This window comes from Kogia breviceps, chromosome 2 (genome assembly GCF_026419965.1).
Source record: "Kogia breviceps isolate mKogBre1 chromosome 2, mKogBre1 haplotype 1, whole genome shotgun sequence".
In the NCBI taxonomy this organism is placed as follows: domain Eukaryota; kingdom Metazoa; phylum Chordata; class Mammalia; order Artiodactyla; family Physeteridae; genus Kogia; species Kogia breviceps.
Window position 1 is genome coordinate 26,679,628 of NC_081311.1, and position 27,781 is coordinate 26,707,408.

The 27,781-nt window shown below is 47.9% G+C and overlaps 1 protein-coding gene across 28 annotated transcripts in view; it reads right to left on the reverse strand.

Annotated features, from left to right (window-relative positions):
* Positions 1-232: 232 nt before the first annotated feature.
* GBF1 (golgi brefeldin A resistant guanine nucleotide exchange factor 1) overlaps positions 233-27,781 on the reverse strand; it is a 127,870-nt gene continuing 100,321 nt past the window's right edge. For 3 of the 28 annotated variants that reach the window (XM_059054058.2, XM_067024814.1, XM_067024803.1), the window contains 34 exons: positions 27,625-27,679; positions 26,594-26,692; positions 23,471-23,618; positions 22,899-23,122; positions 22,208-22,373; positions 21,567-21,778; positions 21,130-21,228; positions 20,340-20,534; positions 19,932-20,121; positions 19,197-19,337; positions 18,788-18,876; positions 17,621-17,823; positions 17,021-17,144; positions 16,610-16,735; positions 16,256-16,338; positions 15,369-15,605; positions 14,991-15,084; positions 14,444-14,620; positions 14,049-14,113; positions 13,840-13,963; positions 13,571-13,642; positions 13,326-13,420; positions 12,913-13,066; positions 9,493-9,718; positions 8,817-8,977; positions 8,439-8,685; positions 8,114-8,319; positions 7,084-7,234; positions 6,848-6,978; positions 6,544-6,645; positions 6,148-6,261; positions 5,818-5,998; positions 5,538-5,666; positions 4,204-5,050 (listed from right to left, as the gene is read on the reverse strand). In XM_059054058.2, the coding sequence (XP_058910041.1) occupies positions 4,770-5,050; positions 5,538-5,666; positions 5,818-5,998; positions 6,148-6,261; positions 6,544-6,645; positions 6,848-6,978; positions 7,084-7,234; positions 8,114-8,319; positions 8,439-8,685; positions 8,817-8,977; positions 9,493-9,718; positions 12,913-13,066; positions 13,326-13,420; positions 13,571-13,642; positions 13,840-13,963; positions 14,049-14,113; positions 14,444-14,620; positions 14,991-15,084; positions 15,369-15,605; positions 16,256-16,338; positions 16,610-16,735; positions 17,021-17,144; positions 17,621-17,823; positions 18,788-18,876; positions 19,197-19,337; positions 19,932-20,121; positions 20,340-20,534; positions 21,130-21,228; positions 21,567-21,778; positions 22,208-22,373; positions 22,899-23,122; positions 23,471-23,618; positions 26,594-26,692; positions 27,625-27,679 (5,101 nt within the window). In that variant the 3' untranslated portion in view covers positions 4,204-4,769. Of the gene's footprint in view, positions 500-4,203; positions 5,051-5,537; positions 5,667-5,817; positions 5,999-6,147; positions 6,262-6,543; positions 6,646-6,847; positions 6,979-7,083; positions 7,235-8,113; positions 8,320-8,438; positions 8,686-8,816; positions 8,978-9,492; positions 9,719-12,912; positions 13,067-13,325; positions 13,421-13,570; positions 13,643-13,839; positions 13,964-14,048; positions 14,114-14,443; positions 14,621-14,990; positions 15,085-15,368; positions 15,606-16,255; positions 16,339-16,609; positions 16,736-17,020; positions 17,145-17,620; positions 17,824-18,787; positions 18,877-19,196; positions 19,338-19,931; positions 20,122-20,339; positions 20,535-21,129; positions 21,229-21,566; positions 21,779-22,207; positions 22,377-22,898; positions 23,123-23,470; positions 23,619-26,593; positions 26,693-27,624; positions 27,680-27,781 lie in introns of those variants that run through there. The other 25 variants (XM_059054056.2, XM_059054057.2, XM_059054070.2 and 22 more) reach the window with 19 other exon arrangements.

The window sequence follows — 27,781 nt, forward strand, 5'->3', positions numbered from 1 at the left end:
GTAATTGTAGTTCACGGGCTAAAGAGTGCAGGCTCAGTAGTTGTGGCATGCGGGCTTAGTTGCTCCGCGGCATGTGGGATCTTCCCGGACCAGGGCTTGAACCCATGTACCCTGCATTGGCAGGCGGATTCTTAACCACTGTGCCACCAGGGAAGCCCAAGGGGTTGAGCTATTCTAAGATTCTGAACTGTAATTTCTTTCTATTTATTTATTTGTTTGTTTGTTTGTTTTTGGCTGCATTGGGTCTTTGTTGCTGCACGCAGGCTTTCTCTAGTTGCAGCGAGCAGGGGCTACTCTTCGTTGCAGTGTGCAGGCTTCTCATTTCAGTGGCTTCTCTTGTGGAGCATGGGCTCTGGTGCACAGGCTTCAGTAGTTGTGGTGCACGGGCTTAGTTGCTCCGTGGCATGTGGGATCTTCCCGGACCAGGGCTTGAACCCATGTCCCCTGCACTGGCAGGTGGATTCTTAACCACTGCGCCACCAGGGAAGCTGTAGTTTATCTGAAGATTTAAAAAAAGAAAAACCTTTATCATAGAAAGTTTCAAACATATATAGTGGAGAAAATAGTATAATGAATCCCCATGTACTCATCAGTCAGCTCCAACAATTCCCAGTGTTGGCCTGGAGATTTTAACTGACTCAAAGTTTATTGTTAGTTGCTATAGCGTCATCTATCTGGACTTAAGAAACCTCTTCATTGTTTGTTTCACTAATTTCCAACCTAATGATTATCTCTGTTTCTGTACGCAGGCCTAGCACTACTGCTGGCCCAGAAGACAGGCACCATAAATTCACTCCATTCATTCACCAATAAATAGGGAGGGCCTATTCTAGAAATCAGTGTCCGTGTTTGAAGACAAAAATCAAATGGTTGTATAATATGTCAATTGGTGATAAGTGCTACAGAGAAAAATAAAGTAGCAAGAGTATAGAGAGTGACAAGTGTTTTCTGTGTAGCAGGGAAGTCTTCTGTGATGAGGTAACATCTGAACAGTGACTTGAAAAAAGTGAGGGGGTGAGTTATGTGGATATCTGAGGGAAGAGCATTCCAGGTGGAGGCACCAGTAGTGTAAAGTTCTGATACAAATGCGTTTGGTATATTTGAGGACCAGCAAGAGGTGAGAAAAAGTAAGAACTTTGGATTTTATGCTGAATGAGATGGAAATACATTTGAGGGTTTTGGGCAGTGGAGTGAAAATGATATGACATGCGTTAAAAGTATCCATTTCACTGCTGTGTGGAGAGTAAAGGGTAGAGAGTATGGGACTAGAATGAAGGAGGGAGACCAGTAGTCCAATAGATGGTGGCTTAGACTTCGGTAGTAGTGGGTAAGGATGGGAGAAGTAGTCACATTCTAGATAGATTTGAAAGACAGAAGCAACAAGACTTGCTGAGGGATTGGGTGTGGGATATAGGTGGTGGGGTGTGGGCATTGGTATAAGAACCTAGAAGAGAGGAGGGGTAGTTGTACATAAAGTCAGAGTGATGGATGGTATTTAAAGTTTCGACAGTGGACATCACCCCACGATTGAATGTGGAGAAAGGAAGTTGACAAGCACTGAGCCCTGGGGCATTCTTTTTTTTTTTTTTGGCAGCTTTGGGTCTTCGCTGCTGCGCGCGGGCTTTCTCTAGTTGCAGCGAGTAGGGGCTACTCTTCGTTGTTGTGCACTGGCTTATCATTGCGGTGGCTTCTCTTCTTGAGGAGCACGGGCTCTACATGCACGGGCTTCAGTAGTTGTGGCGCATGGGCTCAACAGTTGTAGCACACAGCCTCTGTAATTGTGGCTCGGGCTCAGTAGTTGTGGCTCGCGGGCTTAGTTGCTCTGCAGCATGTGGGATCTTCCAGGACCAGGGCTCGGACCTGTGTCCCCTGCACTGGAAGGTGGATTCTTTTTTTTTTTTTTTTTTTTTTTTTTGGTAGTACGCGGGCCTCTCACTGTTGTGGAGCGCAGGCTCCGGACGCACAGGCTCAGCGGCCATGGCTCACGGGCCCAGCCGCTCTGCGGCATGTGGGATCTTCCCGGACTGGGGCACGAACCCGTGTCCCCTGCATCGGCAGGCAGACTCTCAACCACTGCGCCACCAGGGAAGCCCTGGAAGGTGGATTCTTAACCACTGTGCCCTACCACTACTACTTTTGAGCTGAGGAAATGTCATAGGAAAGACCATGGGGTTTAGAGTGAGACAGGCCTGCGTTTGAATCCCAGCTCCCTAACTTCCCAGGAATTTGGCCTCTCTGAACCTGCTGCCTCATCTGTAAGAGGAGTAAATACCTCTACAAGGTTGGGTAAGCAGTGCACTTAATATTGACATATACTGCTGTTCCAACAATGTCACTTCTCCATTGTAGGGTCTTAAAAGTTTCTAGCTTTTGGGCTTCCCTGGTGGCGCAGTGGTTGAGAGTCCGCCTGCCGGTACAGGAAGATCCCACATTCCGCGGAGTGGCTGGGCCCGTGAGCCATGGCCGCTGAGCCTGCACGTCCGGAGCCTGTGCTCCGCAATGGGAGAGGCCACAACAGTGAGAGGTCCGTGTACCGCAAAAAAAAAAAAAAAAAAAAAAAAAAAAAAAAGCCTCTAGCTTTCCTCTGGACTTTTTGAAACCTGCTATCCTAGAGTTTTTATAGGAGACATCATTAAGACCAGCATTTCCCTTCAGATTATTCTATTACTTTCCCACAAGTTTTGTCACTTCCACATCATCAGCCATTCTTTGTTGGTCAGAATTAAGGCCGGAATATTAGTTCTTCTTGTAGTTTCCCTTGCCTGACAGAGACAACACTGTCAACAACACAAGTCACGTATGTGTCAGTTGATCTTTCTATAACAGAATGAGACTTCCGACAAATGTTTTTCTTTGCTTGCCAGCGGGGAACGGTTCAGTATGCAATTACTCCAGCTTCTTTCCTAATATTTGCAGACCGAGGGATACAGACTTTTCATATTCCTTTGTTCATAGGATGGCCTTCAGATTTCTATACAGTAGTCAATGTTGTTTCCCCCATAGGGAAATAGAAGCTTCTGAAGGCAGAGCTGTGGGGCTCAGAAGGGAGAACAGAGATGTTATAGCTGAAGCCAACAGCCCTAGTGTTAACCTGACTGTAGTTCCGGGCTTTTCTGCACGAATACAGAAATGTGCAAAGGAGGCGTGCAGTCTTACTCCTAATTTTCCCAGGGGCAAAGCTTCTAGTTAGTGTGGAAAGCAGGCATGGTCTGGACTACTTGCAGAAGGAAGGGAAGAGGGAGAAACTAGTGTAAGAGCTGCAGGACTCATGGCAGTATTGTTCCACATCAGGCTGTTTCCATTTCCAAAGCACCCGAGGGAGGTACTTAAAGACATCCAGACCCAGCAACATCCACGTGGTTGTGCTAAGCAAAGGGAAGCCCAAGGTGCTGAACAATTACATAGACACCTGGGCCCAATGAAGAGGTGAGTGCCCCTAACTCTCCATGAGGGAAGCCAGCTGGTAGTTCAGCAGGTACCACACTCTGCCCTCCCTTCCCCTGGGGGAAGAGACCATGGTGAAGGAGGATGCCAAGATGATGGAGATGCTTCACTTGGGAAAGCTTAATAGTATTCTGCATCACCCCTGTAGGGGCCACAATGCCTGCCCCATACACACTCCCACTTGTCTTACCCTGACGAAAAGGGAAAGAAGGGGAGGGGTCTTCCAATCATGCTGCAGTGACTGGGGTAGATGGAGGCTATGGGATGGGAAGAAATTTTCCCTCCTCAGTTCTGAGCCAAAATGAATGAATGCCCTGTGTCCAGAAACACATGATCACAGCTATGGGCAAGATAGCCTCCCATCCCCTAAGCCCCATGGGCTCCTCTGTGCTCCTGGGACGATAAGGCACATCTGAGGGAAGATTTCTGAATAGCTACAGCTCAGCTCTGGTTCACCTTCCCTTTGACCCCAGCCTAGGCTGTCACGGTTATCTCCGATGGAGCAGTTAGGGAAGAGGACAACTGCCAACCCCCTAGCGCATCCCTGGTGCTAAGGGGGCACTGCTGTGATGGTGATGGTGGGGCAGCACCAGTGAAGGAATCCTGACTGCGTCCTGGTGTCTGGCTGGCTGGTGAGCAGGGGCCACGTGGACCAGACTGTTGGTAGGCTCGGTCTCATTTCTGTTCATGTGATGGCCTGGGTATCCCAAAACATGGTACCCACAAGCTCAAGAAGGAAACCAGAGGGAAAGGCAATGATGTTGGTACTAAGACATTTATTACATCATAAAAAATCCATTGTCGTCCTGTTTTTCCATATGTACATGCTCCTGTGGGCAGTCCCTCTGTCTAGCCCCACCTGCCCAACCTCCATGGTGCCAATCAACTCTCCGAACTGACCAACTAATAAAAGAGGAAGAACTAGAGGAGGTGGCCCAGGGCTGATGGGAGTGGGGTTGGGAGAGGGAAACAAAGTGCAGAGTGGTTGGCTTGGCTCTTGATGCCTGACCACGGGCAGGAGAAGCACAAGGGCGGGCACTGCAGGGTTGGTACAGTGATGCCTCCCCGAGCTGCCAGGCTGCAGGTGATACCTGAGTGTGCTCTCAGGTTGGACTCCCAGGAATGGAGAGCAGAGGAGGAAGGTCCCACACACTGACTGTGGGTCCCAGGAGGGGCTATAAAAGTTCTTTTTCAGGTCCCCATCCAAGTAGCACTGATAGCAGCTTGGGCTGGGACTGAAGAATTTGCAGCCCCTGGGACAGCTGAGAGGTGGGCCAGGGACAGCCTGGTAGGAAGTACTGGTCCTGATCGCTGAGGGCCCTGCCTTAGTTGACCTCAGAGGTAGGCAGGGGGTCTGTGGGGCGGGGTGTGGCCAGGAGGGGCACAGGTGAGGTGGCCTCGATGAGTGCGGGGTTGAGTATGATAGGCAGAGTCATGGGGGGCACGCCCACCTGCAGTGGGGAGGCCAAGGGCTGCAGGATCAGTGGGGGCTGAGCCAGGGGTGGAGGCCCATCTGGGGTAGGGCTCAGTCTGCTGGGGCTGGATGCCACTGGTGATCCAGAGGAGCTGCTGTTGGCAGGTCGGGGACCCTCAGGCTTCTCAAAGTCTAGAGGGAAAGCAAGGTGGCTGCAGTCAGACTCCCTCACATTCTGCAGCTAGTTTACCAAACTTCTGCTCCTCCCACTCCTGTAACTAGTGTAAGCAAAATGACTCCTCCCAGTCTACATAGTTGAGAGTCTCTGCTCAAAACTTATTCCAGTGTCCAGCTACCTTATATCTACCCTTTATCTCCTTTGCTGTACCTCCAGTAGGTTAATTTTTGGTCTGGTCTTTATTAGAATTCCTGAAGGGCAACCTCTGCATATTCATTCTAAGTCCCTGATCCAGCCTCCTTCTCTGAAGCCTGAAAATCCCAGCTAGCTCATCATAGCTGACCTGGCCCTGCCATTTCCCATAAGAAGAGCAGGTGAACAGGATCTTCTGGTTCTTTCCTTCTCCCGGCTCACAGCCCATGCTCAGCAGCAATCTCAAGGTACCCCGGGCCTCCTTGACTTCCTGTTTGACATCCAGCAAACTCGCTCAGAGGGACTCACCACAGGTCCCCAGCTCAGAGGGCATCTCTGGGGGAGGTGGATGGCCAGGTGTCCTGGTGTCACCAGCAGCAGGAGTCAGGTGGGCTGAGGCCAGAGGTTTTGGGGCATGAGGCTCCATGGGCACAGGGTCTGGGGAGGGTAGAGAATCCAGATGGTGGCTCTCGGTGCTTTCTTTCAAGTAGAGTCCTGGCTACCCACTAGACTTCCCACCCACCCCAAGCATAGAGAACTAATTATTAGCTCCAGACTCTCTTTGATGAAGTTGGTTGGAGCCCCCTACCCTGGATGACAGTCTGCTTGAAGAGCTCATCTCGTAGGTGGGGCAGGAAACAGTCAATGCGCTCCCAGGTGATCTCCCAGAGGGCTGAGGGGTTGCCTCCTCGGGCATCCGCACTGTGGAAAATCTCTGCTGTGTCCATCACCAGGAGCATGTTCTTCAGAGACTCAGGGATGGCCTCTGACTACAGGTGGCAGTGGGGCCATGAGAATGGGAAAGAGGGCATGGGGGGATATGGTAAGGGGAAGGCAGCCACCAAGGGGGAAACAGCAAGTCTTCCTACAAGATGGGAGAGGAAGTAGGCAGCTGGAGTTGGGCTGAGGCAGAACGTACCAGTAAGTCACTGGAGCCTGCGTGCATGTACTTGTCCATGAAATCCAGGATGGTCAGCCAAAGGGCCGCAAAGGTAGAGAGCGATAGCAGTGGAGACAGGTGCTGCAGGAAGACCTATGGCCCCCCAGCCCCTTTCAGCCAAGAGTAGGGTAGGAGCCTTCTGCACCCCCTCCAAGGGTGGGAGGCAAGCCTGCCCTATCTTGTGTGGGAATCCTGGATCAGAGACTCCTCTGAATTCCAAAATCCTCCCAAGTCCCTGGGTCCTGCTGAGTCTCCATAGCTGGGGGTCCTAAGCACCTACATTACATCTCTAGGTCCTCCCAGCAGCCTTGGCTTTCCTGCTTGTGAAGAGGCAGGTGTGGGGAGAGTGGGTGGGTGTAGGGTGGTGAGCAGTACCTTAGAGAGCAGGGTGGAAGCCCTCATCCGGGTCTCCTCCATCCCGCCCACATCTGCAGGGCTGATGTTTTCCAAGAGCTTGGTCAGTAGAGGAAACAGCACCTGGTGGGTAAGAAGCCAACATCTCCCTAGCAGGGTCAGGTGGAAGCCTTGTCCACTTGACCCTGGGCTGCGGTGGATGGGTACAGAGCAGGAGGCAAGGTCTGATACAGGCTGAGGATTGACATCAGGGGCTCTTCAAGCTACTTGGCTCTCCTTGTCTTTAGGATTTGCACTTTACCTTAAGACCAGAGGGAAGTCCTACCTTGTTAAAACAGGACTCCCATTCCAGGGCATCTAACTTTTGCAGATCATGTACCAGTAGTGCTCGCTGCAGATAGGTCAGTGCCTGCATCCGTACCTGGCGCCGGGCATCACAGCATAGGCAGGCAATGCCTGAGAATAGAACAGGCTCAGGATCCTTTAGGCATCCTGATCCTGGTACTTCCCAAGCGCCAGCTCCACCTCTGCCCCTGCCCTGCCTGCTCCCCTGAGGTTTACCCTGAAGTAAAGGGCACCAGCAGTGGGCCCAGAGGGTGCGTGAATCTGCTTCAATCTTCCGGCCTCCTGTGTCCAGGTGACGCTGCTCCTCCGCCCATGAGCTGTAGATAGAGGCTGCCCTTGTGTGTAGGGTGTGCATCAGGTCTAGCAACTGGGGTCACAGGAGGGGCAGGACATGAATGGGGTTAGGTCTAGTGGATCCCCTCCTCACCAGCCCACTCCCACTGTCCCTGACTGAGTCCTCAAGGGAGTCCCTAGTACTGATCACACCATACTCCACCCCTTTCACCACTCCCTTCTCCTCAACTTGATGAGCTGGTTGTCCTAGTCCTGACCAGTGTTTCCCAAAGATGGGTATTACTCCTAGTAGCGGGGACTTGAGGAGGTGTGTAGACTAAGTATTTAATAACACAATTACACAGTGAGAAAGGTACTTTTTCACTTCTTTTTCACACTTTCTGATGATAGATAAAGCCTCATCTTGTTAATCTCATTTTAAAAACAGCAAATCTCAGGCTCAGAGGCTTTGATAGGCAAGTGTCTGGCCAGATAAAAAAAATTTTTGTTTTCATAATTTTTCTAAGGTTATTCTATTTAAAGCAATTAATTCTCCATTTATTTAGTGATGTAAAGTCTGCTCATAAAATAAATTTTATATGTCCTGAATAGATAACAGAATAACTCTGGAAGGATAAACAAGAAACTGAAGGCAGTGGTTGCCTCTGGTAAGGGGAACTTAGCAGCTGGGGACAGGAAATGAATGGGACTTTTATCTGCTTACCCTTTTCTACCTTTTGAATGCTCTGCTATGTGCATTTGAATTACTTATTTCAAAAACAAACTATAATTTAAAAATGAAGCAAACAAAGACTTACAGGCGGTCCTGGACAGGGGGGCCCTGTGGGGATGCTGGCTGAGGCCCTGGCTGTGACACAGGCCCTTCCTTTCCACCCTGGCTATCCCTGGCCCCACCAAGACTCCCAATGTCAGGTACCAGGAGAGGAGAGGAAGTAAAGGGTGCCATACTTACGTCCTGACTGACCTGTAAAGACACCGTATGGTAGCTGGCAGGCACACCTTCGTCCTCATCATCATCACTATGCCCGCCCCGAGTGGCATGTTGGCTGGAGGTTCGAGGCCGCCGAAGCACTGAGCCTTCCTTGGATTTCTTCTTGAAGCGGTTCCCTTTGCTGTCATACTTGTGACTCTTGCCACGTTTCTCCTGGGACTTGCACCCTGAGCAGGGCCAGACCCAGGTCACATTTCCATATCCATGGGTACAGATGGCCTGCTCCTCCCTTTCCCCCGTAATTCACATGGCTACTCCCCAACTGCCCCTTCATCAGGTGACCCACCGCCATTCAGACTGGCCTCCACAAAAATGCGGAGAGTCTTGACACAGAGTTCAAAGTTGTCAGGCGTGATGTGGGCAGCGTCACGCACGATGAAGGACAGGGACTCCACACACTTGAGCAGGGACTTGGTGTCATGTGGCCCGAGGTCCAGCCCCACTGTTAGGCTGTACTGATTAACCAGGGGTGAAGGACCTGGCCAGCTGGTCTCAGGCCCTGGCTTGGAGTTATCGATGTCATCCTTCCCCACCTGTAAAGTACAGAGGAGCTGAGAATCCAGGCTTGACCCTGATCTTCCCCTAGCTGCCCTCTCAGAGGGCCAGGAATCTTTCCCACAGGCCGAGAGGGGAAGACTCACCCGCTGCCCGTATGCTCACTCACCACTAACCAACCGCTGTTGACCACATCAGCATCTGTGGCTGATCGGTGAATCTTTCCAGGCCTGCCATGGTCAGTGTAGACCTCCGAGTCAGAAGTGTACCCTCGGTCCAGGCTCACATCATTTTGATGGTAGGATGGGAGTTCACTATCTGATTGGGCCCCTGAGCCAGCAGGGAGAGGGGCAGAGTCAGGGTGGGGATGGGGAAGCTGGGATGAGGGATAGTTTCAGCTCTCAGAAGAAAGGTGCTGAAGCCTGGCCTCTTTTCTCTTGGTCTGGATTAGTTTCAGCCCTGTCACCAGAGGGCTGAAGGATGGCCTGGAGAGCTTCTCTCTTGACCAAATGGGGCAGCAGGCTAATTTGGGCTCCTGATGGCATCTAGTAGCAGCTGTTGGGGAGGGAGGTGGCAGTGAGGACAGAGTTTCTGAGAAAACAGTCCTCAGGACAGTAGGAAGCCTGGCTTCATAGCCTTCTCCATTGCCTACCTGCCTTTATGCTGTTTAATCTGTGGGTAATGGGGAGAGGCCCGTTAGGCACAGGAAGCTCTGGAAGCAGATGGCAGAAGCCAGGGGTATTTAATCTGCTGAACACAACAACCTGCGTTTTGTTTTCCTGTCTCAACCACTGGGGCCATAATTGTTTATCTGCCAGTGTGGGTCTCTCTGGGAAAGGGCTTACCAGCATCAGGTGCATCGGCCCTGGCTGTGGCCTGCAGGGCAGCTGGAGGCTTTACACCTGAGCCAATGCACTCCAGCAGCGTGAAGAGGGTGGCCCAGTCATCACTTGAGTGGATGTTGGCTGCATTAGTCTTAAGGAGTTCATGGAGCCCATAGGCTACCTGGTGACTGACTCGGGACAACACGCTGGGCTTCATTAGTAGCAAGATGCGCAGGGAGAGCAGTACCTGGGACAGGAGACGGGAGCAGGAAGTGGAAAGTGGGCACACGCATCTTGTCTAGCCTCCTTCCCCACCAGCCTCCCTAGGCTAGTGAGGATAGTTTTGGCTAAGACCCAATTTAGGGTACTCTGTGGACAGATGGCCAAGGGCTAGGAATGGGGGCAAGAAAGAGGCAGGTGTGGTTATAAAAGGGCAACACGAGGGATCCTGTGGTGTTGGAACTATTCAGCATCTTGGCTAGTGGTGGATACACAAACCTACGCAAGTGCTTAAATTGTGTAGAACTTAATACACGTATGAATACAAGTAAAACTGGGGAAATCTGAATAAGATTAGTGAATTGTATCAATGTCAGTATCTTGGTTATGATACTACACTATAGTTTTTCACAATGCTACCATTGGGGTAAAGTGTACAGACAGCCCCCAACTTATGATAATTCAACTTAGATTTTTTTGACTTCACAATGGTATAAAACTGATACACATTCTGTAGAAACCATACTTAGAGTTTTGATTTTTTCCAGGGCTACTGATATGCAGCACAATACTCTCCTGTCATGCTGGCCAGTGGCAGGGAGCCACAGCTCCCAGTCAGCCATGCCATTATGAGGGTAAACAACTGTTGCACTTAGAACCATTCCGTACCCAGACGACCATTCTGTTGGACACTTTCAGTACAGTATTCAATAAATTACCTGAGATATCCAATACTTTATTATAAAATAGACTGCATATGAATCTATAATTATCTCTATTTTAAAAGTTTAATTTTTAAAAAACTGAAAAAAAGACCAGTAATATTATGCAAAACTACAGCATAATATCATAACCAGGATACCGACATTGATACAATTCACTAATCTTATTCAGATTTCCCCAGTTTTACTTGTACTCATATGTGTATTAAGTTCTACACAATTTAAGCACTTGTGTAGGTTTGTGTATCCACCACTAGCCAAGATGCTGAATAGTTCCAACACAACAGGATCCCTTGTGTTGCCCTTTTATAACCACACCTGCCTCTTTCTCGCCCCTATCCCTAGCCCCCAGCCATCTGTCCACAACTTCTAAAACCTCGTCAATTCAAAACTGTCATATAAATGGAATGATATAGTATATAACCGTTTGGGATTGGCTTTTTTCACTTAGCATAATTCCGTGGACAGTCATGCAAGTTGCTTCATGTATCAATAGTTCGTTGCTTTTAATTGCTGAATAGTATTCCATGGTATGTATGTACTACACTTTACATTGAAAACCATCTGGGCTGATTCTAGTTTTTGGCTACTACAAATAAAGATCCTGTGAACATTCACGTATAGGTTTTTATAAAAGTAAACTTTCATTTCTCTGGGATAAGTGCCCAAGAGTGCAACTGCTGGATTGTGTTGTAACTGCATGTTTAGTAACTGCATGTTTAGTTTTATAAGAAACTGCTCTATCATTTTACATTCCTACCAGCAATTTATGAGTGACCCACATCCTTGTCTGCATTGGGTATTATCACTGTTTTTCACTTTAGCCATTCTGACAGGTATGTAGTGGTATCTCATTGTGGTTTTAATTTGCATTTCCCTGTTGGATATTGATGATGAACATCACTTAAGCTTCTTCATGTGCTTATCTGCCATCTGTATATCTTCTTCGTATCTTTCACCCATTTTCTAATTGGTCTTTTTTTTTTTTTACTGTTTTGTTTTGAGTTCTTTTATATTCTAGGTATTAGTCTTTTTTCAGATATTTGATTTGCAAACATACACTCCTTGTCTTTACCTCCTTTTCGCAGGGCTCTCATAGAGTAGAATTTTTAATATTGATGAAATCTACCAGTTTTTCCTTTTATGGGTTGTATTTTTGGTGTCAAGTCTAAGAACTTTTTGCCTAGCTCCCAAAGATATCCTCCTATTTTTCTTTCTAAGGTTTCATGGTTTTACATTTTACATTTAATTCTATGATTCATTTTTTTTTTTAAATTTTTTCGGTATGCGGGCCTCTCACTGTTGTGGCCTCTCCCGTTGCGGAGCACAGGCTCCGGACGCACAGGCTCAGCGGCCATGGCTCACGGGCTCAGTCGCTCCGCGGCATGTGGGATCTTCCCGGACCAGGGCACGAACCCGTGTCTCCTGCATCGGCAGGCGGATTCTCAACCACTGCGCCACCAGGGAAGCCCTATGATTCATTTTGAGTTAATTTTTCTATAAGGTATGAGGCTTAGGTCAAGGTTCATTTGTCCCCCGCCCCCCTCACCATGGATTTCAATTGTTCCAGCAATTAAAAGGATTATCCTTCCTCCACTGAATTGTTTTTGCACCTTTGTCAAAAAATTAGTTAGGCATCTTTGTGTGGGCCTATTTCTGGTTTCTCCTGTTACACGATGCATGTGTCTGTCCCTCCAAAAATACCAGTGTTGATTACTATAGCTGTATAGTAAGCCTTAATATCAGATGGAGTGATCCCTCCCACGTTTTTTCTCAAAATGTTCAGCTATTCTAGGGCCTGTGCTTTTCCATCTTAGAATAAGCTTGTCTATGTCTACCAAAAAACCTTGCTGGGATTTTCATAGGAGTTGCATTAAACTTACAGATCAATTAAGGGAGGAATGATGTCTTCACTACGTTGAGCCTTCCAATCCACACATATGGTATGCCTCTTCATTTATTTGGGTCTTCTTTGATATCTTTCATTAGCATTTGTAATTTTCAGCATACAGATCCTATACATGTTTTGTTAGGTGTATAGCTAAGTATTTGATTTCATTTGGAGCACTTGTAAATGGTTTAATTTTCTATATGTTCATTGTTAGTATAAAGAAATGTGATTAATTTTTGTGTATTGATCTTATATCCTGTGACCTTCCTGAATTCATTTCTATGCTGTTTGTCTTTTATAAATTGGGTGAAGAGATCTCAGGAGGGTCCTAAGCATGAGAGCTGGGAAATCACGTATGGGGCTGGGACTGCCACAGGCAGCAGCCGTCCAGCCCTACTGAGCAAAGGTGTTGAGTACTAGCTTCATGCCTGAGGCCATTCCAGATTCACTGCCAATGTGCCTGTTAGACTCCCCCAGCCCTGTGGTAGGTTACTGGGCTCATGCTATGGGGCACTAAATGAAGTCTCTGTCTCAGGCCATATCCATAACTGATACTGTGGCTTTAGTCCCTTGTATATCTTCCTGCTCTCCCAGCTGCACTCAGCTTACCTGGCCACTGATCTCTTCTCTCCGGAGTAGCCGAATGGCTAGGCGCAGCAGCCCCACCACTGCCCGCTCCACAAGGAAGCAGAAGTCCTGCGCCTGGACACAGAGGTGGTATAGATGGTCTCGAACAGTCTGCCACACACAGCCCACACGGTCCCTGAGAAACATAAGTGATGAGGACAGTCTCAGCTGTAAGAGCCACTGGGCAATAAGCCTCTTTTTCTGATTGAGGCTAGGTCCTTCAGGGCTCAGTGGTATTATACCCTAAGCAGGCAGCTATAATGAGCAAGCTTCTCCTCTACTGCCTATAGCTTCATGTGCTTCTTGTCCCTAGAGCCCACTCTGCAAGATTACTCCAGGCTTCCATCCCTTTGGCACAAGCCCAGTATGAGGCCTGCCTCAAGACTGCCTTCTACCTGTTCTCCAGCACAATCCTCAGCAGCATCTCCAGGCAGAAAGCAGCATCCTCTTCATCATAGGTCTCTTCATCTGGTGTCACTGAGACCAGAGCCTGGAGGAGAATAATAGCAGGAAAATAGGCATGGAGGAGAAGCCAGACACTGGCCCACCACTGACAGAAACTGAGGCATACACCACTATCCCTGTCTCCCCTGCCAGACCCAGCCAGCCCTTTCACCCTTCTTCCCTCTTCCCTCTGTACCTTCATGAGCTCCTGCAGTGACTCCAGCTGGAGGAATTTGCTTTCTGTGATCATCTTTTCTGGGTCACATTGCTAGAGGGGGCACAAGAGTGGGGTTATTGATAAGGACTAGAGGGAAGAGAACGTTCCCAAGAAGCCAGGGAGAGAGGGCAGAAAGAGTCAGCTCTGGTCACAAACCCTAGATGACCCTATTCTTCAGTTCATAGGACAGTGTCTATCTAGTAGAGAAGGGTCAGGCTTGTTCACCAGGGGTAGGCAGGGGCAGTTACCTTGATACAGTCCAAGGCCATTCTCTTGGCCTCTTGGTTCTCAGTGGATGGGCCCCGCACGCTAGACTGCTCAGTACCACTTAGTGTCAGCCAGCTCACGAAGCTCAGCACTGTCGACTCTCCTCTGTAGAAAAAGAGTACAAGCTCTAGTGAGCTCCAGAGTTCTAATCCTCCCTCTGCAAGGTCTCCAGCCTCTGATTTCCCCTCACCGGTTTGATGGTGTCTCTTCCCGTTGTAGAGAGATCTTGCCATTGGGATCCACAAAATCTTCTACCTGGAAAATCAGGTCAAGAATAATTTCTTTCCACATGCCCTCTGCATTTCCTGCTCTGCCATGCAAAGTTTTCTGGCTTTCTTCCTGTTGCCCTCTGCCCTACACTATTGACTGGGCCCCTCCAACTGATGACTGCCAACGATTTCTACCAGCCTTCCTTTACAGCTATCCCCATGGCCAAAGATATGTGGTCTTACATTTGAGGCATTCCTGGTAAGTTTCAGCATGCATCAGGCCCAGTGCTACTCTCAACCAGTTCTATATGCAGACAGTACATAATCTTGGAGCTCTTGCCTTGTTATTATTGATTAGTCTCCTACCAAGAATTACCTCCACCATAGCCTTGGGCAGCAGTTGGGCTCGGAAGAGCTGCAGCATGGCCTCCATGATATTCTTCCAGCCCTCCCGCAGGATGTCACCATGACGATGGGCCAAATGGAATACTGTTTTGGCTGCAATGTGGGCTTTAGGATTGCTTCCAAACACAGTGGGCAGGTTCTCAATGGACTGGAAAGGAAGATGAGATGAGGCTTAGGGCCTGGCAAATGTCCTGAAAGGAGATTCTCTTAGGCCTCTACCTATGGTTCCTGAGGGTCCTTCTGCTAGTTCTGCTTCAATCCCCCATAATACTGGTGGGAAGGGCTACCCTGGCTAAGGCCTTCTCCACTATTGCATCTCCTCTCTCATCCCCATTATATGAGGTAATGCTATTCTCATCCTAGGGTGTGTCAGACAGAAATGGCTAAGCTCTACTGTAGTCCAGGGGTAGTGAGAGAATATGCTGATGGAAACCAGCTCCACAGATAAGGGTAGGTCTATGGCTAAAAGAGAGGTCTTCCTTTGGAACTCCAAGTACACAGTTCCTGTCCCTGCTCACCTCACTGCTGAGAGCTGTGAATTTGCATAGAGAGATGATGAGATTGTCAAACACATCACTGAGGCCATAGTGGGCGGAGATCATGGCGCACTTCCTGTAACGTCACATACCAGATACAGTCACTGAAAGGCCAGGCAGCCCTTCCAAGTCCCCAAGGAGGCTTGCTTGGGATTCTTCCCTAATCAGTCCCAGGAAGAAACTCTTTTTTTACTCTTGAGTCTGTTTAAGACTGAGCTTTCCCAAGCTTCAGCCTCCCTGAAAAACTCAGGAGGAACCCATTCTAAGGAAAATAAGAGTAGGAGTCAGAGAGGCATGGAGGCAATCAAGTTAACTCAGAGAGGTGGAAGGAGATCAAGACCAAAGTCAAACTCTGGCTACCTGAAGCCTGAGATGGCTTTTTGGATGATTGTCTCCTCAAGGCTTTTGTCAAAGACATAAGAAAGAGCAGCAATAGTGGGGCCCCAGGTCATGGTGAAGAGGTCAAGATCATAGCTGCCAGCAGGCACAAGTAGGAATATGCCTTCTGGGGTGGCACCTCGATGAAGCAGCACATTCCATACATAATTCTCCCGAACCAGGCCTGTCTGCTCCTCAGGCATCACAATTTCCTCATTCCTGTCAGGAGGTAACAAAAGGAGTAGGTGCACTGCTCTGAACCTGACTGGTTACAAACTAGGACAAGGGGCTTTCTGCCCATTACTGACACTTTCCTTCAATGAGAGGTCATCAAAACTGCAGCTCAGTGGTCTGCTTTCCTCCCCACCAGTGGCACCAAGGAGAAAGAAAGGAAGCATTCCATAATCTCCAAGCCCCACCTCTAAGTGGGCCTTTAGTTCTATAGTAAGATCTCATATTCTTTCTGGGTATGAGAGGATGAACAATTCTACCTTTTCTGATTTATAGTAAAAACCTAAGTGTCCTAAACCTCACCCTCTAGTACCCATATTGGGTTCTCTACTAGCCCCATAATGCATCTTGCAAGCTAGACAGGAAAACCTAGCTTCTCTGTGTTCGGAAAATGAGGCGATGACATTCCACTTAGCAGGGGCAGTTTGGATCCTGGCTCAGAGTACTAAAGTTCCAGTACTGTTCAGGCTTCTTTAAGGAATAAATCAGTTGGGGGAGAAGGGGCTGCCCAGATAAATTACGATGCTAAATCCAGGGCATATGAGTCACTGCAGTCTGATGTGACTCCAAAATCTGGAGAAGGAAGTAGCGTGCTTCTCCTTAACAGAGATGCTACACCATTCTCTACGTGTACTCACTTGATGGCATGGTACATGTCCTCCAGAATGTCTTGCTCAAAGTCCTTGCCTCCATTCACACCTTTTAGATTTTTGCGAAACTCCTAGAGACAGGGCAATAAGCTTTACCCCCCACGTGTCAATGCTGAAGCCCCACTCAGGGAACTCCTGGGTCTGTGGTAAATAGGACTTTAGGAAACAGTAAGTGACAGAATCCACTTCCCTACCCCAGTTCCTCTTCTGGATTGGCCAGCGCCCCCTGACTCCCTTGGACAGAAGCTTGTCCATTGTGCCCACTGGAAAACCCATGTCCTTCCTGCGCTACCTCCAAAGCTGTGCTGGAACTGCTCTGCCATGGCTGGGATCCAATCTTACCTCTAGAGTCATGGGTGCATTCTGTTTGCGAACGTTGTGGTTGTGCTGGTCAGTATTAAGCATGATGACAGCATAGGCCAGGGCAAAGCAGGCATCGCTATTGGCAAATGGGGAGCCATTACAATTCTGAAAAATCAAAGACCCCCACCTATGTCAATGCCCTTCTCTGGCCAATCAAACCCTCACTACCAACCCACTGGTCAATGCTGATAAAGAGAGAAGGTACCAGCCAGAAAGAGGCCCATCTCTTGCCAACTCCTTGATGGAAGCTGGCCCCTCTATGGGAAAGCTCACTGACATTGCTCTCAGCCTTCTTAGGAGACAGCAACTGGGTCCTTCAGTTGAAGCCATAGAAACCCTTAGTCAAATTAATTTGGGATGCTGGGCTCAGCCCCTGCCACTCAAACTCACCCTCCAATGTTCTGTGAATGCCTCCAGCAACCTCTGGATGACCGGTGCTTCCCCGGGCAAGCGGAAGGCTTCCAGGTAGAGACGGAGAGCTTCGTCCAGCCGCAGACCCTGAAAGCTGAAGGTGCTACAGGGAAAGGAAGAAGGACTAAAGGCTTAAGATGTATAAGCTGCAAATGTTGGGTGCTCTATTAGCTACAGTCCCACTAAGCTTCTCCTATTGGAACAGAAGAGGCTGAGAGCTCTGGCAAAGGGGAGGTATCTCCTGGTCATCTCTAACACAGAACCAGAATTTGAAAACCCCTAAGCTTAGTACTCTTCACATCAGTGTGCTCCTACATAGAAACCTCATCCCTGGAATCCAGAACCTACCCTGTGCTCAGGAACCCTACTCCACCCCTTTGCAATGTTCTCTATGTAGAATGAAATGGTGCCCAAAGCTTTCTTGCTGGAGACTCTTTCAGATCCAACAGATATAAATCTTGGGAAGAGGAACAGTGTATGACCTGGGTCACCATCAGGAACTGACTGGTACTGTTTTGAACTGTCTGTCCCCCCAGGCTGATCATCAACTATGTCCCAGATTTCTTGCAGTTTCCTCACCTCACAAAGCTCTCCAACAGGTCAATGTTTTTGCGGTCACTCACAAACTCTCCAATCATTTTCTTGTCTAGCCGAGGGTTCTCTCGCAGCCACTGGGCTACCTCTGTGTTGTCCATTGGGATGGTGAGGAGACCTTTCTCTTGCAGAAACTGGATCCCCTTCTTTGGTTTCTGGTTGAACTGCTCTGTGCCAGTGATCAGCAGCTAGAGAAGACATACAGGAGGTGTCAAAAGCTGCTCTGCCCCTAAACCAGACAAGGGCAGGTCTCCATCACAGTCCACAGCTGGTCACCTAATGGGCTCCTAGGACATGGTTCTAAGTCACTCCAGAACTAAGTGACTGTGCTGAACTAAGGCTGAACCATATTGGCCCCTAGCTTTCCCCAATCTCCATGTTTAACTAGAAGTGGCTGAGGAGCTCCTTTTTACTCCTTTTCTGAGTGCTAAAGATGCATAGCACTCTCCTCCAACCTGAGAATCAGAGAAAAAAAATAGAAGAGACTAGAGAAGGTTTTCTTTTCTCTCCAGTATTGAGCCATTCCTGGTATCTGTTTACAGACTAGCTTGGATTCCCCTTCTTTCTTTGACTTCCTAGCTCTTAAGGCCCTGGGGTTTGAAAGACAAGGTGAACTAACTGCGATGATAACTTTTTGACTGTCTAGTCACAGCCCTGCAATCAAGGGCACACATAAACCAAAGTCATTTAGGCTGGCCTTATGAGGAAGAAAGGGTTAAATAGAATGTTTTATTTGTGTTAGAAAACCAAAAAGTACAGTTATTTGAACTTTACTAAAAAGCACCAGAATAAATGTCAATACCCTTTTATTGCTAATCACCACCCCAGAGCTCGAGACGACCAATAACCTTCGGTGACCCACAGGATACCAGCTCCCAGGGCTCTTGTCACCGCAAGTAACACTTGACTCTCAGCTAGGGCAGCATTTTACCAGGAGCACACAATAGGAGATACCGATTACATGGCTCAGGAGTAAGAAAAGGGCTTCAAAGGAGATTGGGGGGTTGCTGAAGCCCCAAGAAGCTCAAAAACTAGCCTTGGGAAGCTGTTCAGTGAGCTTAGACTCTCCCTCATTCTCTGAGACAGAAACCCTATAGAGAACACCCAGTCAGAAGTGGGTAGAGGCTGAGCTCTGGGGATATCTATATATACCTTCTTTTTATTCTTAATTTCAATCAACTCCCGTGGATCTGGCAGGAGACAGGAAAATCGAGGTGGCTTCCGGGTAAACTTTTTGTCAGCTAGGAATGGGAGGAAGAGAGGGAAACACCAGTAAGACCTCTTTTACCAGGATAATGACTTTTGGAAGGATGCTGATATACTCTCTAGTGAAAAAAAGGATGCCTCAGAAAATTTCTGGTCCTCATCAGTCTTCCACTTCCTTAGAAGTCCTATCTTCTAGGGCTCCAGGTGTTTTCTTTCCTCTCTCTGGGTCTGAGGCATGGTGAGCAGACAGTGTTCATTCAGGTACTACCCTAGGGTATTTCTGCTCCCCTCCCCTCTGTTCTCTAACAGGCCTTCCAGTTGAGGGGGCTTAGGATGATGGATACCCAGTACCCACCCCCAGAGTCACCAGCTTCCTCCAGATCACTGCATCCTGGTTTCCCATGTTCTGCTGGCAGCCGCCCTCCACCTGGCACATACAGGCCTGCGATGTCTGGGGCCATGCCTATAGCCTTCCCATCGCTGGCTGCTCTCTCAGCTGGTAAGAGAGAAGAAGGTAAATGAAGACTGATGGTGTAGGAAGCCAAGCAGAGCTGCAGGAGAATTGAGCTTCAGGCCAAGGAGACCTGCATGTTCCCACATAGGTCACCAGCCCTGACAGGACAAACCCAAGCCCAAATAAGTAGTCACTATCCCAGGTCAGCCAAGCATTAAATTCTACAATTTAATAAAGAGATTACCCAATCACCTTCCCTGATCTTCTGCAACCTCAAAATCTCAAGGAAAAGTTAGAGAAGATTAGAGTGGAGGCAGGCACTGGGGGTAGGAAAAGGTAGGGCCTGGAGCTTTTAGGCACAGAAGTCCTATATTCTTTAATCTATATTCTCTTTTCTCCCCATAAAGAAATAACAATTCTGTAAAAATTGCTAAAGCATGGAAGAGGAGAAAGGGAGAAGTCCATGAGTTCTGCTAATGTGCCAGCCTGGTCTATGATTCACATCACCAAACCTCGGAAACACAGAATCAGGAGTACTTTGGAAGAAGTGACATACGGGTAGGAGAAAGGATTCAGTGAGTAGAGAAGGGATAAACATAGAACCCTGGGATCCTCAAAGAAAGAAATGCCTCGCACTATTGTTGGCTTCTCGAGTGCCATCTACTGCCTCACAGCCAGGTCTGGCTGCCTCTTTCTTTTCTTGCTGGGTAAGGTTGTTGAGGACTTTGGCTTGGCAGTGGGCCTCAGTGCTGTCAATCACTGTCAACAGGGCATCGAGAGATAGGAGGTGTGTTGTATACAGCTGACCAGACACAGGGAAGGCATTCTGGAAAGTAAACAGATCCAGGAGACTTGGGGTTAGAATACTTTTCCAAAAATCCTAAAACCGCCCATAACCTCTACATTGCCTTGAGGAGATACCCTTCTTCTTCTTGTTCCCCAGCTCTCAAGTGTTTCGTTCCCTATATGTAGCATCTTCACTACCACCAGAGAGATCTCCTTAATAAAGTCGTCTTTCTAGAGGTTAGTAATAAAGCTCAGCACCTTGGACAGCAGCTTGGTGAGATCTTCAAAGAGGTTGGAACAGTAGTAATCACAATCATAGTTGATATAGAGCTCAGTGACAAAGCTGGGGATGTGCCAGAGCTGCACAGTGGCCTCCAAAGCCATCTCCTTCATCTCATAAGGCATCTTGGGGTTCTCCACAGTGATGATATCCATGAGCTTTTTGATGTACATCTGACAGTAATCCAGGAATTGCCATTTGGATGGGGAAAGGATTCAAGATAGGAAGAGACAAATTGGACAGGAAAAACATTAAACAGGAAGCAGACGCTTAGCCAGAAGGTATGCATTAAGAGATACTTAATGGTATTCTATCCCCTAAATACATCCCCCTTTTTGTCCATGATGGGGGAGGCCTGGCTCTCTACCTCGTACCTGATCCAAAACAAGTTGCCCATTGCCCTTTTTGTGCTCTCTGTGTGAGCCTGATTTGGTCCTATTCAGAGTTCCCTTTTGCAATTTAGTGGTGAAGCTAGCTTGACTTGCCTGCCTGTATTGCAAAAGAACTGCAGACAGAAGAGTTGTACCCACTCATGGTGAGGTTACCTGCCAGTTCTCATATTTGGGTTCTCCCATTTTATAGCCAGCCAGGTTTCTCTGGGCACCTTTTAATTTATCCACTAAAGAGGAGAGCCAATGAACCAAACTATGGAGGCTAAAAGCACTCTCCTCAGAAGCCACCAAATCCCACTCCTGCAGCATGACAAAGCTGACCCGAATGAAGGTGCCACACATCTTCTTATTTTTTTTCCAACTTCAAGAAACTCACCTCTAATTGGAACTTGAGGTGCTCCCTCATGCTCTCAAACAGTAGGAAGCATACCCGCAGGGAAGCAGCATAAAGGTTCAGTCGCTCTACGTTGAGTAGCTGGAGATCACAGTAGGATGGGCTATTAGGTTTCTGAACCTGACTATGGCTCAACCAAGAGAAAGCAGGACAGCAAACTGGGAAGTTGTCACTAAGGTCATGTGCTCTGAGGGCACTCTATATCTAGCCATTCCTATGTTTCCCTTTGGTTGCCAGAGTCCCCGGGGAACTACTGGAGTCCTCTTGACTATGACTACTGGTCAGTAGGGGAGGTAGGTTCTTTCCTGGGTCCTATACTCTTCACATGAATCAGCCAAACCTCCCTGTGTTCCCCTGGCCCTTGAAAGACCCTGAAAAAAAGCCAGGTGTTCGGAGTCCCTCTAGAAATCCAGTCTTACCTGGAATAAGTGGCGGCACATCTCATCCTTGATGAGGCTCAACAGGGTTTGGCACTGGGCTACAGGGGCTGACTCAAGAGCCACTGTCAGCAAATGCAGTCCCATGTGGATCATAACCTCTGAGTTGTGGCGGTCGTGTGGGTTGGTGAGGGAGATGAGGAATCGGAAGAGCTCACGGATGCAAGGAAGACCATAGGGGACCAAAGCTGTGCCTGGGAAAGGCCAGGAGGGAAGTGGGACTGCTAAGAAACAACTGGCTTGATCATTTGGCCTAGCCTGCTCTGCATTATACAGGCAATTTCAGATAAGTGATTCTCTTCAGGAAAAAAATGTTTTTTTTTTCTGGGGCAGTAAAGAGACTAGTCTCACTTATTGAAGGGAATCAGAATTGATGATCTCACCTTTCTGTTAAAAGTCCCAAGCTTTCTTTTCTTCCCTCTCACTTCCTATTGTCCACCAAACTCCCTCTCTGTGTAAGTTAGGGAAGGTCTGCTCGATCCAATAGTCCTCTTGCTTGATTCCATTTCCCGACTAGAAAATGGCGTAGGACTTGGACCAGCAGACACCTTGGGTCTAAGATGGTTTAGGCTCAGACAGCTTAGTGGGTAGGATGGGGGAAGAGCCTGCCTGAGAGTACTCACCTTCTTTCTGAGAGGACTGTGTAAAGCGCACACCCCGGGGGTTGACGTAATCCATGTCATGGACAGAAGCAGAGTCAGAGTGGTCAGCAGGAGATGTGCACTCCTCTAATACTTCAGGGATGGATTCCATGGATGTTGATTGGGCCTTTTCCACATGGGCCCCTTCCTGCTATGACCAGTAGTGGGGAGGATACAGGAAAAGAGATGAGGTAAGAGCAACTGGGAACTTATTTCTCTTAAGTATCTGTCCTCCAAGTGTTTCTAATGGACTGCAGGTGTAGGGCCAGCTCAGTGGGCTATGAATCAATGCAAGATGGTTCAGGGAAGGAGTATGATGAAGGACTCAGAAAACATCACCTGAGGCATCAGTGACCTACAGTGACTAGAACCCCAGAGGCAACAGAGGCCCTCAGGAGCTTGGATTTAGATAATTAACTTCCAGAAAAAGCCATGGCCAGCATCCTCACCTTTGCCAAGTACTGCATGTATGCACAGCTTGAAAATCCTGTGAGCTACCTCTCACAGTGAGTCATGCTGTGGTTTTTCTAGGTAGCATAGCTAATTCTAGGAAACAGGGAAGAACCCCCTGCCCCAACCTTCTTTTGAGCCAAGGCCTGGATAAAGAGCCAAAGGATCAAGCCAATTCCACAGTAGACGACTAGACAGGGGTCTTTAGAAATCAAAGCCGTACCTGGGGGTCAGGTTGCTCAGGAACCCCTAGCTCACTGCTGCCAGGCTCTGCAACTGTGCTGTACCCTGGAGAGCCAGGTTGCTCCAGGTCAGTGAGGTCCTCTTTGGAGGTGGTCTGGGAGGAGAACTCCAGGCCACTGTCTGTAGAGGGGCTGACCACTGCTGAGGCAGCTTCTGAACTTGCAGAGGAGATGGGAGTGGGTACATCAATGAAGGGCATGCCACCTGCCAAGAAAAGTGAGTGAGGCTTGAAGAAAAGAGACTCTGTGGGAAACACATACCTTCCATGGTACTGTTTGTTTGTTTTTCCTAGACTGCATATTAATTTCTGCATATGCTGGGTCTCTAAAGCAATCAGAGTCCCACTGGAAGGAGAACAACCTTAAGTCACTGCGAACTGCTAAATGGTCACAGTTTGATCTGATCTCAGTAGAAAGACCACAGACCCTTTTTGCTCTCAGTAGAAAGACCACAGCCCCTCAATTAGTTGGTCTTCAATGTCAAAACTCCTGAGAGAGGAAGGAACTTTTCTTCTATCTATTCTAATCAGAAGAAGCAGCTCAGGGCACTCACCAGTGAGGTTAGAGGATAAGGTGGTTCCACTGGGGGTGGGCAGCTCTGAACCTGGTGTGACTTTGGTCATATGGCGTGGGGGCCGGGGAGATCTCTTCTGTTTCTTCCACTTAGATGAATCACTCATGCCTCCTGCTCTCATTTTCAGCTGGAAATATCATACCTCATTAGCACTGGTATTCAAATTAAGATTGTATCCCTAGAAATCTCCCTTCTTTTAGTCCTACTGGTCCCTAGAAAATAGTCTATACCCCACATCTGTGCCACAGTAAGAATCTAGACCATTAGAGCACAATCCTACTCCTCTAACTTGCCTTCTACTCTTGCCACTTTAAAGGTCAGCCTGAGAGCCTCCAAGTGGAAGGTGACATTCTGGTTTTTAGGCTGGTCATTGATAAGGCCAGCCCTCATACATCACTCTGCTTTCCTGAATACTGGGTGGCAATCCTCAGTCCTGTAGATGGTGCCTGACCCTCTTGCAGAAAGCGTAAGGGCAGGGGGTCCTTTGCCCAAAGCTGCAGATCTTCAGGCCCTGGATCCCTGGGCTTTCCTCCTCAACTACCTGCATAGTAGCCTCCTACTCCTAGTTCTTATCCAACTGTGAGAGTCTACTCCTTCCCCACCAAACTCTTAGCTTTCCTATTACTTCATGAACTGGGCCTAGATCCTAACCATATCCCTTACTGTGAAATGTCTACATCAAATTGGTCAAAGCTTCATTCCTTGGAATTAAGGAAGGAGTGGCATCCCAGTTGATTTGTGGAGTTAAGGATGCAAGATCATGTCATGCTGCTGCTCTGCTCTCTGCTGCTCCCACCTTTGGCATATAAATGAGACCTCCTGTCCTTCTCACTGTTGGTCTTTCTAGAAGCAACTTTATGCTTTCAGATGGTAAGGCTACTGATTTCTTGGACTCTTGCTCTATTCCATTTCCTTTCCTCTTGCTGCATTTCTCTCTCTCCTATAGCTTCCTTTTAGTCACAAAGGAAAATCTTTACTCCTATAGCTTCTTTTTAGTCACAAAGGAAAATCTTTATCACCTATTGACTACTTTAAGATATAAGTTTTCATGCATTTTCTCCACCCTAAGTTCACAGCTACTTTGTTTAAGCCCATTTCATTTTCTTAATCCTGATGCCTTCTCAATTACAGTTTGCATCCAGTCCTTCTACAGCTATATCAAACTAGTCCTAGATTGATAGACCATTCCTGGAATGGGCAACAGCAATTCTCTTCTAGGAACCATTAGAATGACTCTAAAAGAGAGTAGAAACAGTTTTTCTCCCTGCCTCTTTCTAAAAGCTGAAAATACCCATATTATCCTTGGCCTATTCAATTCCTTCTGCTATTTGAAGGATAAGCCCCCCTTCCTCCCCCAAGCCCTCCAGAATCTGGACAACCTTTGATGCTTTGCTTAGAAATCACATAATTCTTTCTTCCATACTCATATCTCCACCCATAAAGGAGACAGGCCCAACAGCTGAGCCCCACCTCCAGCTCTTAGTAACATAGCAACAGCCTCGCATTGGATTTACACTTTTTGTCCCTGCATCTCCAAAATGCCAGCAGTCATATGCCTAGAATAGAGCTTCAAGTGCTCTGAGCACTGTGGTTAAGCAGGAACCAGGATGCTCCCTCCAGAAACCATTGAAGCCCAAAAGAAAGTTCTGGGGGTAAGAGTCAGTTAAACATGCAGATAGGCCAGAAGTCCAAGAGATCAATGAGGGAAAAGAGGAACCTCCTGGTTTAAACTGGAAACTGTCACTGAGCTCCCAAAAGCACTCACATCTGGACTGACTTGTGTGAAATATCTTTTCTCTCCAGGTGGCTCCCCAATATCAGGAATTCCAGGTAGTCCTACTTCCATGGAGAAGCCCAGTCATTGAGATTCCTTCCCACATTAGGATCAGTCCTTCCTGTTTCCTTCTCTATCCTCTGCAGAGGTAGCTCTAACCTGATCATTTCAATGAATGCTCTCTGCCTCCTGGATGGAATAGGAGTTGAGAGGCTGCCAGTTCTTACAAGTGTCTCAGTCCTTTAAAAGTATAGCTGTGCTCCCTGTTCTAAGATCCTAAGGTGTGTGTGGGGGGAGGGGTGAGCAGTTCATGAAACTCTACATCACCTTATCCGTATAACTTTTTATTTCCAAAGGGCAATATAAGCTTTATAAAGAAAGGGCAGGTCCTAGGTTAATAATCATGGCAAAATGGTGGGTAGCCACTGAAGAGAGCTGCAACTTGAGACTAGGCAAGCACACAAGTGAAACTTGAGACGAGGCATGCAAAGAAAACACAGGCCTATGGACTGTCTAGTGCACACACACACACACACAAAACGCACACAGTTCTTTTTATCTTCAATGACCTGGATGACCACAGCCAAACCTCTAGCATGCACACTGTTATGAGAGCTTAGATAGCCCATACCTCCTTCTCTCCCTCTTCTTCCTAAAGCAGGGATATGGGGATTAGGGTAATCTTTAGCTTGCACTTCCGTTCTAAGTTTCCTTACTTCTAAAGGACAGAGGTCACCTTTGCAGATCCCAAAGTATTGCCAGTGTCCTGGGCTAACCTGGGACCTGGCTCCTTTTCATCCATCTAGAGTCCTAAACCTTAGAATGACCCCGTTAATGGTAACCAAGAAAAAAATGACCCCAACTAGACAGACTACCCTTTCCCTCAAAACCAAGTTCAGGCATCCAGCTAGAATCAAGGACTGTGCTTAAGCTTTCTAATGCCAGCTCTGAGACAGGGAGAGGGTAGAAAAGGGAAGGGTCTTGTTGGACAGTTTCTCATAGTTCCCCTAGAAATGGTAGATATTAAGCTTCCCCACAAGACGTCAGCAGGACCCAGGCTCTCTTTCTAGGCTTAATACATAACGTATTATCAGTTCAAAGCTTCCTTCTGCCTTCAGGCAGCCAGATGCCCCATGAAAATTCCCAACACTGCAAAGTTACAAACACATGCAGCTCTTCCAAAGCCGTGCTGTGTTACTAGGGAGGGGTAAATTGTGCTCTACACAGTGGATATGGAACCCAGATGTTACATATAAAAAATACACATTTAAATAAATAAATAAAAAGGGGGTAAGGAGAGGGAGAGGAAGAGGGAAAGGGAGAGAGACCTTGAGGTTCTTAAAGAGTAGTACCCTCTCTAACTGGTTCAGGGCTTTGGTCTGCTCCCCACTACTTAGCTCCAGTTTGTTGAGGAGACATGGAGAAATCTGTGAAAGACAGGCAAATGAACGATTTAAGCAGAGTGAAATAAACTCAAACACACACCAACAGGGCACAGGGCAGGAATGGGGATGGATGGCAGGGGAAAAGGGAAGGTTATGTGCATGCACCAAACAGCCATGGGTCATCTCCAAGGGCAGAACCTCTTAGGGCTGCAAGCAGAATCCTCATCAGAGGCCTGTGAAGTCCAGGGCTTCAGTTCAAGATAGAAAGAGGCCATTCTTCTGAACACCCTTCTTCTAGCAGTTTGAGAACCTTCTGATCTGGAGTCAGACTTGATTTATCTTGTCAACAGAGGCCAGCCCAAGCATGAGCCCAAGTCTAATCCAGTATTAGAATGGGATTTGAGGTATAGCTTCTCTAGGCCTCCTACCTGCTGATAAGACTGGGCCCTGAGGGGATGGCAGGACTTTCACCGTTATCAACATACATTTTCAGCCCAGCCTGATGGGCCTCACCCAGTTTCCATGAAGGACTGGCTCACTAGCTGACATTGTGGGTCAACAAATATAGGCTGGAAAGGAAAGGTTGGAGAAGGAGAGGTACCTGGGAAAGAATAAATCTCTTGGTAAAGGAGCGATAGCTAGGGCTTCCCTGGTGGTGTAGTGGTTGAGGGTCCACCTGCCGATGCCAGGGACGCGGGTTTGTGCCCTGATCTGGGAGGATCCCACATGCTGTGGAGTGGCTGGGCCCGTGAACCATGGCCGCTGAGCCTGCGCTCCACAACGGGAGAGGCCACAACAGTGAGAGGCCCCCGTACCGCAAAAAAAAAAAAAAAAAAGGAGCGATAGCTATTTCTAGATTCCAAGCAAACCTGTCTAGGCGCAAGTATGTTTTTGCTAAGCAAGGGTATCCAGGAAAATCTCTATAGTACAGAATTTGGGAGATCGAGTTTTGGATGAGGGATAGCAGGTCATACCTTCTTCATGTTGGTCCCCATATAGTTCTTGGGTTCTTCTTTAAACTGAGGTAACCTGTAAGATAGAAAATCCCATGGACTGTGATTAAGTATAATAACAAATCTTCCCCTCCATGCCAGCCACAGCCCAAAGATGCCCTGGGCCAGAGCATGCTAT